The sequence below is a fragment of the Sebastes umbrosus genome, chromosome 14 (genome assembly GCF_015220745.1).
Source record: "Sebastes umbrosus isolate fSebUmb1 chromosome 14, fSebUmb1.pri, whole genome shotgun sequence".
NCBI classification, from domain to species: domain Eukaryota; kingdom Metazoa; phylum Chordata; class Actinopteri; order Perciformes; family Sebastidae; genus Sebastes; species Sebastes umbrosus.
The window spans coordinates 15,158,306-15,173,558 of record NC_051282.1 but is presented as its reverse complement, the minus strand read 5'-3'; the positions used below and the strand labels follow the sequence as shown (position 1 = coordinate 15,173,558).

General features: G+C 38.8%; 1 protein-coding gene across 1 annotated transcript in view; it reads right to left on the bottom strand.

Moving 5' to 3' along the window:
* Positions 1 to 7,630, bottom strand: part of si:ch73-281f12.4 (RA_Radil_like and Myo5p-like_CBD_Rasip1 domain-containing protein) — a 31,080-nt gene extending 23,450 nt beyond the window's left edge. Inside the window, exons 1-4 of the mRNA XM_037792569.1 lie at positions 7,079 to 7,630; positions 5,188 to 5,520; positions 4,321 to 4,556; positions 1,508 to 1,836 (exon numbers count right to left, since the gene is read on the bottom strand). Of these exons, the coding sequence (XP_037648497.1) occupies positions 1,508 to 1,836; positions 4,321 to 4,556; positions 5,188 to 5,520; positions 7,079 to 7,206 (1,026 nt within the window). The 5' untranslated portion in view covers positions 7,207 to 7,630. The remainder of the gene's footprint in view (positions 1 to 1,507; positions 1,837 to 4,320; positions 4,557 to 5,187; positions 5,521 to 7,078) is intronic.
* Between the last annotated feature and the right edge of the window lie 7,623 nt (positions 7,631 to 15,253).

The window sequence follows — 15,253 nt, the reverse complement described above, 5'->3', positions numbered from 1 at the left end:
TGCATTATATTCAGTTTCTAATATTCTGCCCCGCTCATGTATGTATTTCATGTATTGGAAAAAAAACAGCCTATAGTATTTCATCTCCTCTGCGTGTCAACGAAAATAAAGAGAGTTGCGGTGCCGTCTCGTCATCGTCTCGTCATCGAGTCATGGATGTTTCATGGAAATAAAGGTCGTTGACGAAAATATTTAGTCACAGTTCTCGTTAACAGAGTCATGCTGTTGGTTGTTTCCAGGAACATGAAGCTCTTTTGTCACTATGTTGTTTATCCCCGCTGGTGGAGATGTGCTGACTGTGCAGGATGCTGGTATTGGTAGCACCACAGCAGGACTAATCTTACTCTGCAACATTAGGTCAACCCACAGCAAAGGAGCGAGGGGGTTCTGTGGTCTATCAGTGGTCAGATAACAGGAACTGAGAGCTTTTAAGGAGCGTAGATTTAGACCTTTAAAGATTGTTATTGAGACTGTGTCTTCACAACCAGTGTTCATTTAGTGGTTTACTTGGAAAAACGTGATTCAAACAGGGACGTGCGTTGGAGATGATCTGTATAATGGTGTGTAGATTACAGCACACACTCCCTCTGAGTTTGTTTATATACTCTCAGAGTAGTATAAAGTGTAGTTTATCCTCCTCTACAGTGTCTTTAATGAGCTTATCTCCTGGTTTTGAACGTCCCGAGCAGGTTTCCTTCTGACTGAATGTCCTTTCATTGGGACATGATGACAGACAGCTCGTCCTGTCTGTGTGAAGGTCACTTCTGTTTCCCTCTGAGCCAACAAAACACCACACCTCTGTAGTCCACTTCATGAGCCAAATCCACCGTGTTTCCTTCCTCTCTGGCCTCCACATGACTCTGTGACTCTGGGATTTTCTCCTTGTGGTTCTTAACGTAAGACGTTCAATCCAACACTCTCATGTACCTGTTTACACCCTGTTGTCTCTTCTAAGCTTGTGTTTGTCCTCCGCCTGCCAACACACTGCCAGAAGGCTCTCAGGGACCTTGTGATGCCTTCAATGACCTTATTACACCACACCATTACACGACAACGATTTAATCTATAGATAGATCAGAAAATGGCAGGGTATCGCGATACCCTTCGAGTATCTGTATATCGTGCAACACTAGCAGCACTTTTGATAAACTATGAATCATTTAAGTAATTTCCTTAAACAAATATGCCAAAAATATATACTGTTCAAGCTTCTCGGATGTGAATATTTGCTGTTGGCTGTTGGTCAAACAAATCAACACATTTTAAGACGTCACCTTGGGTTTGGTAAAGCTGTGACATTATACATTTTTCACTATTTTCTGGCAATTAATCCAGAAAATAATAACCACATTAAATGATAATTAATATAATCATTAGTTGCAGTCCTACTTATCTGTTATACCGAAATTTACCAATTAATTTGAAAATTATACATCAATGTTAAAATGTTTAATTATCACATTGGCTAGTAAATAATCTGCACCACTTCCCTCCCTCTGTCGCTCACCTGTCTGTGGCTGTAGCCCTGCAGCAGGAGGAAGTAGGGGAAGTCGAAGGGTGGATGAATGGAGTACTGGGTGGTGTTGTCGTCGCTGCTCTCCGTCTCCTCCTTCTCCATGCCGAGCCGCAGGACCTCCTTGTCGGCCTCGGCCTCTGGATCCTCTCTGAGCGAGCTCTGCTGGGCCCGGCTGGCCTCCTTCCCCATCGCAGACAGATCCATCTCACTCAGACTCCTCCAGATCCCGAGTCCGTCCACATCCTCCGCGCTGCCGTCCACAAACAACGAGGTCACTCTGGAGCGGCTCTTCTGCAGCTTACGAGCCTGAGCGTTGATGCCTGGATCAACAAGATGTACAGATGAACATGTTACAATTTACAATATGAGAAACACACTGTTGCATGTTCATGATAATACTGTGCAAAACAGAGCCATAAATACACAGGAAAGACCACTCATAGTCAAAGATGTAGACAAAATATACAATAAAAAAGATTTCTGTGGATTCCCACTTTAATTACTGGCCAGATTATGTTTTTCTATGAGGTCACACCTCATCCTTCACGTCAAGAGAAACAAAATCAAAGAAAAAACATAAAACAATGTACCCTAGAACAGAATCAAACAACTCAGCATCACCTTCCACATTTAGATCAAAATAAAAGTCCCAAAAAACTTTACTTTAAGTTTTGCATTTAGAGTAAATGGTTGATTGATGGTGATTTTCTAATGGTAAAAATTGTGATAATTGATATAGTAGTAGTAATTATTAATCAAAATTAGTAGTATCTTGTATTTTCTGTTACTAAAAAGATCAGGCATGAACATTGATTGAAAACATGAATAGCTTTCCAAAAATGACACACTGCCAAAAAAGATGTACAAATATTCCTTCTTTGCTTTTGCATCTAGGACAGTTTGGAGAATTATCTTACTGGAGTAAGATGACAAATTAAGATAAGATATAAGCTAAGCTTTCATTGATTCCCACAAGGGAAATCCGGTTGTTGAAATGAGAGGAGGACCATGTATCATCATCTAAAGCCATGCCTGCTGTAGGTCATTATCAGTCCCAATTAGACAAAGTATAACCTATTTAGCTTAACACATACAGTAAGCAAAGCACTAACAATGACCAAAATCCCCCTGAAATCACTCTGGTCAATCAAACTCCAACACCACGTTTCTCTCCACTGGCACCAGTTCAAATGAAACATAACCAGAAGGAAAAAGTGGAAATGTGCGGGGAAAGTGAGATGTGACCACCTCCTCCTATCTGATGTACCAGCAGCCACTCTGTCGGCCTGACGTAACACAAACACTATTCAGCTCGTTTGGAGCCATTAAGCAGCGAGGAATGTCCACCGAGCCCCGGCTTCACACCCGGCAGCCCGCCGCTCTTATCAGCTGTGGAAGTGGGTGTTTTCCACATTGTTCAGCACCAATGTGACAGACTGGGCTCAGAGCCTAAAACACTCACACTGTAGAGGTAAAGGGCAGGGAGAGAACTACGGTTGGACTCATATTCATCAATATTGATATTTATGACATAAAATGTAAGTTGTCAATGATTGCCCTTGAATTTTATTCTTCTGGTGGTGGGAAATCCTTTCAAACAGCATTAAGACCATTATAAGACACTAAAACTCACACGTGAAAATCCAGACTAATGAAATTCATTTAAAGGATTTAAGGGAAATATTTACTTTTTTCAATTTCAATATATTTTTTCAAATTGTTGTTTTTGTCATGAATACTTTCACGCAGAACGTGACAATAACACAGCAAAAAAGCGGCGTACTTTTTTTTCTGAACAGAGTCGGTTTTCAGAGCTTTCGCGTTGCGAATTAAGGCATCAACCAATCGCGTTGCACCAACAAGTCCTGGACCATCTGTGTTTATACCCGGTGTTATCAGCACAGAAATTAACCTCCATTTAAGCCAAGAATCCCTCTAACCCTAGTTTAAATGCAGAATTAACTCACAAAAAAAGTAATTTAACAAAGCAAAATAGTACCAAGAACAATACTGATTAAAAAGCCCAAATATTGGTCTAAGACAGAGAGAGGTAAACAGGTCTGTACAGTCCCAAGTGAAAAGGAAGTGAGCTCTGATAGGAAGAATAACAGACCAGTGAGTGGTTAGTTTCTGGCGTCTCCAGGCCCAGTGGGAAGAGCTGCCTCGATGTTTAATGGGCCCTCGCAATAAAACAAAGATAAGAGTGGGGCCGCGCTGACCTCCTCTATCCCTCACGGCAGCTTTTGTTTCCTCCTGACCTCTCTCACATGCCGGCCATCTCCCCTGTTCTAGCTAGTGATAAGCTGGACAATGAAGGCTGTTAGCCTGCAATAAGAGACAAGGATAAAGGCTCCCCATGCCACCACAACAGAGACTGAGTGATTGATTACCCAGGCGTAAAGATGTTAGGGTCGCTGAGTTGGTTAGATGTTTAAGGAGGCTCAATCTTTGGTCTCTGAAGAAGACGAGGGACATAAGCTATGAAGGTGTTAAGCGAGGGTACACACTAAATGAGAATCAAGCTGAATGTGGGCCCGATTCCTCCCTCCAAACAATCGTCAGCAAAGCCCAGATGTTTTGGGAGATTTCTGTTTTATTTAGTGGGGACTCTTGTTATTCATGAATGAATCTGTTAGTGTGTGATGTGCTGTTTTTGCCAGATCGTTGCTCTCCACACATTATAGGAACAAAACTGTTAAATGTATCATAACATGTCGTTATGTGTGGGGTGTCTCCCATTTTCAACATCTGTTAAGATATGAAAAATCTTTTAGCGTGTGCCAGCCCTTAGCCGATGTGTATACCTGCTGTGACGGTGTCTCTGTCCTTTAAACTTTGCTCTTCGACACTCGCTCTCAGCTGGATTTCAAAACGCCTGGAGAAACCTTCCTTGGGTTTCCAAAGCGACTGCAGCATGAGGGGCTTCTCGTTGTCTCCTACCACCCGGAAACACTCCCTCTTCCACTGGTTGTCTGCACCCGTCTGGCCGATCACGTCGCAGAGCACGTAGTTGTTGGCGTCTTCTTTTTCCAGGGAGTACCTGAACAACAAAAGTGGACATTATTTAGACAAGAGGATGTGGTGGATGTTAAACCCTCTGGAACTGAGTCAACCAACTGTTTTTAGGCCAGTTTAACAATAGATATAACAACCTGGATGTCGTAATTTTATTTTTTTTAGCCATTCTAGCAGCTTTAGGGAAGAAAATGTACTTCCACCACTTTGGTCCAGACTGAAATATCTCAACAACTATTAAATTGATTGGTATGAAATTTGGTACAAGCATTCATGTTATCCTCAGGATGAATCTAACTATAAAGCGAGGAATCTCTGTCTGTCTGTTTGTTATTCACATATCTCCAGAAGCACTCGTCGGATCAACTTCACACTTGCCGGTGCATTGCTCAAGACCCAAGGGAGTTCAGAGTCAAATGTGGTGCAATTTGACCAGTTGATGGCGCTACAATGACAATGACGTTTACATTTTGGCCTGTAACCATAAGTCTCAGAAACAAAAATCTTTACTCCCATGTTGATAAGAGTAATATCTACTTCACAAATCTTTCTTTTTGAGGTACATTTTGAACAGATACAAAATGTATGATTAATTCGCAATTAATCTCGATTAAATATTTGTATCGTTTGCCAGCCCTAATCTCTACATATCTCACCTCTCCAAGGCCTCCTTCACCAGTTCCTTTGCACTGGACTGTGTGGTGGCCAGCACGCTCTTATAATTGGTCCCCTGACAGATGTCGCTGCCAAAGATCTTCAGGATGCCAGGGACAGACATTTGACTGGACAGCTCTGCCGGGTCGTCTGCAGCCTGGGGGTCACCGGCCAGGCACCCACTGCCCAGCCCCTGCTGGCTGCGGCGTCCACTGTTGGGGCTGTGGTTGAAAACAGTGGAAAGCCTGTTGTTGTGGCGGCGGATTTTGCTCTTGGCCGGCTGCCGGACACCAACGCTCTCTGTGGAGCGGACGGTGGTGTCAGAGTTATTGGATCTGAGAGGGAACAGGGAGGAAAACAAACACTGTTAAGTGGCAAGCCTTAAATATGTACAAGGGAGTAATCAGCCACAGAAATTAGTTACTTTTTCCCTGTATTTTTTCATTCATATGTAATAATCTTTCCAAATAACATTGTAATATATCTCACATGGGTTTTATACTACTCAAAATATTCATTTAAGCAGTAAATATTTATGTCAAAGGTGGTGAATGTTTTCTTGTTGAGTAAACTGGGTTTATCTCAACAACATGTGACACACCAAAAAACAAAAAGGAAGTGGTTTATAAAAGCTGGCAGTACTGTAATGACATATTGATATAAAACCAGTAAAGATAAAGATAGAAAAGTTTTCAAAAGTTATCAAATTATACTTATGGTACCAAAAGTAAAACTAGTAATTATGCAGAATGGCCTATTTCAGAATAATATATATTATATTACATGGAGTTTGTAGAATTATAAAGTAGCATCAAATGGAAATACTCAAGTAAAGTACAAGTACCTCAAAATTTTACTTAAGTACAGTAATTGAGTAAATGTACTTACATTCCACCATTGTATTTTGCACTGAGGTAACTAAAGCTGTCAGATAAATGTAGTGGAGTAGAAGTAGAAAGTAATGGAAATATTCAGGTAAAGTACCTCAAAATTGCACTTGAAGTACTTTACATTACATCACTTACATGAGGAGTTACACAGTGGTAATAATCTAAAATATGTCTTCAAGGGAGAAGTTATGACAAATGATGTACCTTAATTAACATTTTAGTCCATTTGTTAATGTTTATATAAACATTATATACAGTATTAAGACTTACTTACTTGTATTTTGTACTGAGGTAACTAAAGCTGTCAGATAAATGTAGTGGAGTATAAGTAGAAAGTAGCACTAATAGTAGTAAATTGGTTATGACATATTATGTACCTTAATTAACACTTTAGTCCATTTCTTCATGTTTATATAAACATTATATACAGTATTAAGACTTACTGGACAGATCCATTAAAGTTTATATGAACATTATAATATACAGTATTAATAAGACTTACTGGACAGATCCATTAATGTTTGTATAACATTATATACAGTATTAATAAGACTTACTGGACAGATCCATTAATGTTTGTATAACATTATATACAGTATTAATAAGACTTACTGGACAGATCCATTAATGTGTATATAAACATTATATACAGTATTAATAAGACTTACTGGACAGATCCATTAATGTGTATATAAACATTATATACAGTATTAATAAGACTTACTGGACAGATCCATTAATGTTTATATAAACATTATATACAGTATTAATAAGACTTACTGGACAGATCCATTAATGTTTATATAAACATTATATACAGTATTAATAAGACTTACTTGACAGATCAATTAATGTTTATATAAACATTATATAGAGTATTAATAAGACTTACTGGACAGATCCATTAATGTGTATATAAACATTATATACAGTATTAATAAGACTTACTGGGCAGATCCATTAATGTTTGTATAACATTATATACAGTATTAATAAGACTTACTGGACAGATCCATTGCTGGGTTTCCTTCCCAGTTTGGCCAGTCTCTTCTTAGGAGAGCGGATGAGTAAACCCACTGGGAAGTTCAGGGCTTGTTTGTTTACGTGACTGCTTCTCTCCTCTGAAATCATTGTTGTTTTAAAGTCACGTAAACACAATAACAGAACTACTGGAACAGTTGAGATGAGCAGAACACAGCATGCTTCTCCTTCTCCTCAAAAGAAATCACAAAAAGCCGTGTAAATACTCCAACAGTATCTCTGTATCCATCAGACAACACACATGTAGAAGGACATCAAAAGAGCGCCAGTTGGTTCAAACTTCCATAAAAAAAAACAGTTTTCTTGAAGATAAAATCCCAACTGAAGTGAATATTCAGCAGCAGAGGAAGAAGCAGAGACATTTCCACACAGCGTGTGTCCGGTACCGACTGGAAGCAGCTCGAGAAAACAGCCCCGCGGTCCGTAGTAAACCGTGAGATCCGTTAACTGTCCGTCAACTGACCGCCCGGCAGCCTGGACCGTTACTGACTGACTGAAGAGACAGGAGCTGCTGCTGCTGGAGGACCGAGCTACTGCTGGTGACGTCACCTACACGTCATCCTAGCGGGAGGCGGGACAAGTCACACACGCATTCTCACCCATGCACAGATAAGGGGACCGGGGGGCTGACCATTAGGGACTGACCGAAGTCCTTGTGGAGTCCTACTAAGTTTCCTCAATAAAATATTAAATTAGGTGAAATATGAAAATAATATAAAGTTTAAGGGTGTTTCTGCAACTATGGTCACTTTTGACTCTCCCAAAAAAAAAAAAATCAACTTCTATGAATTGTATTATGTAACAAAATGACACATAATGGTTAAAGCGACTGTTTGTAAGAATCAGAAAGGCTTGTTAACAGTGACACCTGTGGCCGTTAAGTTAACAAAAGTCAGCATCGGGCTCGCGCTTGCTCGCTCTAAATAGACATGAACGAGCATCACTCAAAACAGTGAGGCGACACATGTCAGCTAAAACCACAATATCACTCTATATTTCACCTGCTTGGCGGTAATGTTAGCTGACCAGACGAAGGTCTCTCCATGAATCACTGTTGATCCTAGTGTTGGCTTTTCCTGCTTCAGCCTCCCGACTGTGACACCGACACCCGGTCGGAGACAATAAAGTAACTTGCTGCGGAGCCCCGTCACTTCACAAGACACGGGAAACCTCTGTTGGTCTGGAGGAGCTGCAGCATGTATTTCTGCACAAACGTCCACTGTACATTTACTAGATATTCTCAGAGCTAAACTAACTCTCCTGCAGTATGTAGTGTGCGTGCATGCACGTGAGGTGGAGCGAGAACGTGCGCGGTGCGTGAGTGAAGGCAGGCAGGCAGAGGAGCAGAGTACAGCAGAGACTCCAGCCCTGGAGACCAATGCTACGGTCTCCCCCCGCGTCCTCCGACCGCGGCCAACACTGTTTTGCAAGACGGGCTTCACCAGATAGAACTTTGCGGTTTTGGTGCTTCCGTGTAGTTTGTGTTGCAGTCTTGTCTGAACAGCGTAGCCACATGGCGCGCATGGGACACCAACCCGGTAAGAAGTTACAAACATTCCCTTTAATTATATGTTGATGCTAATACTTTACTCAAGCAACATTTTGAATGCAGGACATATTTTTTATATATACTGTATATTTCTACTCTGTGGTATTGCTGAATACTTCTGTGTCGTACTACACAAGATTATTTTGCAAATTTTATATTGGAATTTCACTTAAACATGACATTTTTGGGCCACTTTGGGGCAGTTGTTGACATGATCAAGTTAATATGGTGAACTTGTTAGCAAACAGTACAAATCCAGCAGTTACGGAGCGACATGATGATTCATTAGGAGTCTTTGTGTTTGTGTCACCTGATGAATGCAAGTCCAATATTCTCTCTTTTAGCTCTGTTTTTGGTCTCCACCAACTCCTGAGGGAAAAATCTGTCTCTTTAGCTGCTAAATGCTCCACTACGTTCACCAGCTAGTCTCCAACTGTGTCTGTCTGCTGTTTGCAGTTAGTGGACAGTGGCTTTTTACAGACTCACGATGAGTCAACACATTGTTAGGTAATATAAAACAATGTTGCTTTAATTTTTTTATTTATGTTTTTTTTTTGGGTTTTTTTACAAAATTATAATGTTTTCATGTTTAAATATACCATGCAGGGTTAACACCTGACGCTGCATATCACATTGTCAGCTCCTGTCATCTTGGCCTGTACTGGAGGATGAGTGAGAAGGCTTAGGTGAGGATTAGTTGTGTGTTAACCAAAATTCCTATAATAAATCCTGGTGATCACTGGATGCACACAGACCGAAACAAAACAAAACAGGAAAACAAATCAAGAAAAAGTAGTACAGATGCAGTAATAGTAGTTGGGTAGAAGTAGTATTAGCAGTTTTGTGTTAGTATGCAGCAGGATCATGAAGCTATAATGTTGATTCTGCACCAAAAAGAAAAATGGTGTTTTCTCCTGTTGCGCAACGTTAACGTTATTTTACACTTAAATTGTCCTGTAAACAGCTCCAACTGGCTGCTTCACACATTTTAGAAATATAACAAACAGGATGGCTTTATTTATTTTGTATTTTATTTAATCTTTATTTAATCAGGCAGTCTCATTGAGATTAACATCTCTTTTCCAAGGTGGAAGCGCATGGTGCTTTGTATTCATTGGCATTATACTTCTAGAACAGGAAAATTGGATATTTGACTTTGTTAATTCCACCAAGGAGGTATTATTTTGCTTGTATATATCTTATATGTTGATACACATTATTGTTTAATATATCACACTGTTCATGTATAAACAACGTCATACAACTGTACAATCCTGTAATAGACAATAAACCCTGAAGCTTCAGTCCTCCGGTTGAGGCTCATTTGTGCATCAAGAGTTCCATCTAGTGACAGGATGGTTGAACAGTCACACAGCTGCAGCACCTCATTACCTTAGTAGAACATACACTTACATGCACACTAACACTAGATGTGACCTCCTAACAGTTTTAATGACAGTTATCATATTATAATGTACTAAATAAACAACACTGTACTGATGTTTATCATACCAACCAAAACCAAATTTGTAAAAGATGCATTGCACCATCATAACAAAGTGCTTAATATTAATTGATATATTTATTCTATTATTATAAAAGGAAATATTGTACTATTTGCTCCAGAATTTTTATCTAACAGCTGTTGTCACTGATTATGTTGCAGAATTTTGTATAATGTACTTATTTAGAAGATTTTCTCACAAAATTATAGTGTCAATCAAATGCAGATATTCCAGGCAGACGGTGAGAGTTCAGTTATTGATCAATTGAAGGTACATAAGCTTACAGGCAGACACAGGTACAGCGTTAAAATGATGGAAAAATTTAATATTTTTAAAAAAGTATAATAAATGTTTTGGAGTGACTTTTTACACTACCGCAACACTGGGTTTCAATGGGCATCACTTGTCCACACAAAAGGCCCCCATCAATGAGTCATATGGGTTATAGGGTTAATGTTAGGGGTTAAGATTAAAGGTTAACCCTATATACACCGATCAGCCATAACATTAGGACCACTGACAGGTGAAGTGAATAACATTGATTATCTTGTACTAAATCTATGTTGGTGAAGAAGGAGGATCAGCCCTCTTTTAGATGTTCCTCGTGTGAATAAAGAGAATATCTATAGAAACCAGAAGAGTCCTGAAAGTTTGGACGAGGAGGACGAGGACTGCTTCTGGAACAAGGTGCATGTTGACGGCCAGACGGCTGCCCTTGCATGTGAGGCAGACAGAGACCAACTAGTTCTGAACTATTTTTCTGATAAAATGCTTATCGTAGATACATTTTATTATAACGAGGAAAAGGCGTTTAATTTTTAGACACCACTACTAATACATTTTTGACAGTGAATTTCATGTGAAAATGTGAATTAAATGAAATTGGTACTTGTTATTCTCTGTTGGGTGAATAGCTTCCTTTCGGTATGACATCCCAAAGATTCGCCCCTGATGTTTTAGGTTTGATACATAATGGTAATTATTTCTAATACTAAATATATAATACTGTGAAGCATGATAAAATACTTAAAAATGTGTATACTAGAATACTGAAGAGTGGTAATTCCCTCCATTCCTGACTGAATATCTAAACAAAGTCAATGTTGCATGTCTGTAGGCACTAGAGGGAGCCAATGATCTGCTCTCTCTGAAGCTCATCTTGTCCAATCACCAACATGCAATGCACACACAATATTATGTATGAGGTCATTTTATCATTTGCATCTATGCCATTCTTTTATTTTCAGCTGTCATTATTTATCAAAAACTGGTGATTACACATAACGTCTTCAGCTTGGCTTAAAGAAATATCTGTAGCCTACTAATATCTGCACACCCACAGAAATGCTTTCAGTTGTTACATGATGTTTAATTGCCAAAATATGAAGTAGTGCATTCTATGTTAATAATGCATAGTTTTTATTATGTTAAATTCACAGTTGGAGAAACAGACTTCAAATTATCATCTAACAATTTACAGTACAACATTTCTGTCAGCATAGTGGTGTACTAACCTGTGTAAATCATTGTACAATATCTAGTTTGGCAATTTCCTTCATGTAGTTTCAACATATATTTACTAGTCTGGTCATGGTTGCATTTCACTGAATCTCATGAGGAAGACTGTACAGCTGTCTCCAACAAGTTGCTATGCCTACAAACCAAAATAAGTAATTTGTCAGTACCGTGCAAAACAACCCATATGATGCAAAAAGGCTAGAAAGGTCGTGGTCATGGTTTAAAAAATTCTTACGGCAGGTAGGTGACAGACTGTGGTAAAGGTTAAAAGTCGCACAGCAGTTTAAATTTTTCAATTACATTTTTGTGACTATTTCACAATCTGCCATGAGATTGTGTTGCATATTCAGATCTTTTAGTTAAGTAAAATTAGCAATATCACAGTGTAGAAATACTCTGTTACTAGTCATGCATTCAAACTCTTATTTAAGTTCAAAAGTATTGGCCAACAAGGTGCTCCGAGTTTGAGTATTTTCTTTCACATAGATGTCATAGCATGGTGTGCATGATATGCCACCACTAACACTTGCAGTACTTCTTTACAAATATACTCTCACACGCACACACTCTGAGCCTGTGTAGTTTTGTTGTGGTATTGAGTAACAGACTGAGAGGCGGATGTTACTGAGCTCCACCTGCAGCTGCACAGCAAGCGGTTGGGAAACGGCGAAGATTCAGGTCAGAGATGTATATTTACACTTTTCTGCAAACGCCCTGTTTCTGCTGTCTGGCTCTGACACTGACTGCACTTCACTATCCATCCATCCATCCATCCAGTCAGTCAGTCAGTCAGTCAGTCAGTTATTTAACTGTGCTGGTCATCTATCAGACATGTTAGAATCTGTTTTCTCTGTGTGAGGATGTTCACTCATGTTACAGCCTTTTTAGGAGAGAATAGATCTTGCTTATTGGAAAAAAAAATGGAGAAAAACATAATGAGGAAAAAAGGGACATGCATGCAATGACGAGACAATGTATAGTGTCATTTGATTAAGTTTAACAACAGCACAGAAATCCACCACATATTTTACATCAGGACATAAAGGTATGCTGGTGTGTTTATGGGATCAAAAGGCTGTTATTGGGTACGGCTGCACCATATTCTTCAAATTAATTAATTAAGTTCTGAAATTCGTGCAGAGAAAAACTCAATTTCTATGTGAAATTAATTAACTTGATCCTGCTCAGACCAAACAAGATGATTTGAGAGTTTTATTAGCTACTATCAAAATAATTTACAACCCAACTGTGCTTGTTTACAGTATTAACAAAAGACATTTTGTCATTAAACATTTTCTTTCTCACTTATTCACATTCACATGTCGACAAGTTGATTATGGCTGAGTGACGCAATAGCAACTGCCATTTCCATAAAGCACTCAGGGTAATCAGATTTTCTGTCATCTCCAATAACACTCCATCAAGATAATGTTCATTGATGGCAAAATGTCAACCATGTTTTATGATAACACTGCTGTAATCTAACAGTTTAAAAAATATAAAAGCAATATAAATCATATTATATCTTCAATAAATTAATATATAATCACAATACAGACATTTGTTTACACATGCAATGAATGAACATTAGATTGTTCCCTTTGTCTTTGCAGCATGATGAAAAGCTTCTCTACAAACGAGACTTCCTCAGAAATTAATCAAATTGAACTTCACTGACTCAATATGTTACATAGTCGGGCTCGTAATACAGATAAATATGCAAAGATATCGCCACATGATAGGGCCTTAAGATTAGGTTGAAATGCAGAAGCCGAATGTCTTAATGTCTTAATGTTGTGGTGAATATTACAAACAAACAAATACATGCAATTAATCAAATTACAACAAAAATGTGCGACCTGGCAGGAACTGCGAAGCATCTAGGTTACTGGAACAGTTGCTCACTTTGCTCAGTTGGTAAATCAGCCATGCATTAGGTGTTGCAAGCCTGCATAGCAAGTGTGAAACCAAAGCAGTAGCCTTCTGGCACATACTGTAGGCATCGAAAACATTTGACATTTATAAAATTAACTGTTTTTATGTTGAAAATAAAACGGTATTTTATTATGTTGGAGGTGGAAAATCTCTGGCATATTAATCAAACATTGTACAGGATCATTATAATAGAATAGTAATAACATGAAAATAACTTCATCATAACTACATCATCATCTATGTGAACACTTGTATGTTAACATAATACTAAGGCCTAATTATGTGTGTGTGTGTATGTGTGTGTGTGTGTGTGTGTGTGTGCGCGTGTGACTAAACCACAGTGCAGAAGTGCTGAGTAGTGACCTACCACTGATGAAGCCTTCACAGATGAGGAAGGTTTGTGGTGAAAATATGGGGCAAGGAAGGGGAAGTTAACCAGAGAAAGGCCGGAAACTGTCTGGATTTTCTGCAAAATGACAGGAAAACAGTTAAGAATAAGGGTTAGAAAAGCACAATTTAACATTATTGGGCTTTTGGCACAGTTCACCATGTATTTTGATAAATTAAATGCTTTGTAATCTGAATGGCTAGAGCGAGGCTAAGTGAGAAAATAATTTACTGAACCCAAAAATGAAAAAGAAATCACACATAACGGGTCTATTTTATGGGATATTTTTAGGATCCACCCACAGAGAAAGAGTCTACTAGAAACTTCAAAAAGTTGAAATTGAATGTTTTCATTCTTCCAGATGTGTTAAAGACATAGGCTGAATTAAGGGTTATTGGGACAGTTTTTGAATATCCGTCTTGTGTAAGCTTTCTTGCCATAAATAAAAAACAAATGCCCAACACAGGATACATTTCTGTAACACTGAAGATGTTACCCATGCATATGAGGAAGAAAGAATCATATTCCAAGGAGGCATACAGGCATACCCTTTTGTGTAAACTGACCCAAAACCACTTTTTTTGCTAACATTTGGGTGACTGAGACGGCACATCTTATCATTGATTTAGGCTAGTGTGAGCATATTAATTGCACAATTTAATTCATACTTTGATATAATTTCACATGAACATTTGACTTTTCCTGTTCATCATTAAGAATTAAGACTCCATGTTCATTTCTGTTAAACTTTATTACTGAAGGTTTAAAAATCCGTCCACAATTCATGCAGTATAAAGCTGCCTTTCCTCACTGACACAACCCCATCCCTCCCTCCCACTCCCTCCCTTAATTCCCTTAATTAATTAATATTGGCAAGTTCCAGGCCAGGACCCTCCACCTGGGTGTGTTCCCTGCTTTAGTCAGGACTAGTTAAGGATGGGTTATGAGGTCAAGTTAGTGCTAGGTTTGGCTTAGTTAGTGAATTAGGGTAAACTTGGTGCAAAATCCAGCCTGCATAAACTGCATAAACAGTCGTTCCTCACCTCATGCTTTGCAGGGCCAACTTCCTGTTTGATGTTTGCCTACGTGATGTCACAGGAGGACATGCAATTTTGATCATGTGGTTTCATAACTAGGGCTCAGCAAAAAAAAAAAAAAATACATATATTTTCACTCATCAGGTGAGGAAATAAACCCTGTATAGTAATACTGTCCCATTCAACCATATGTCCCAATCACCTT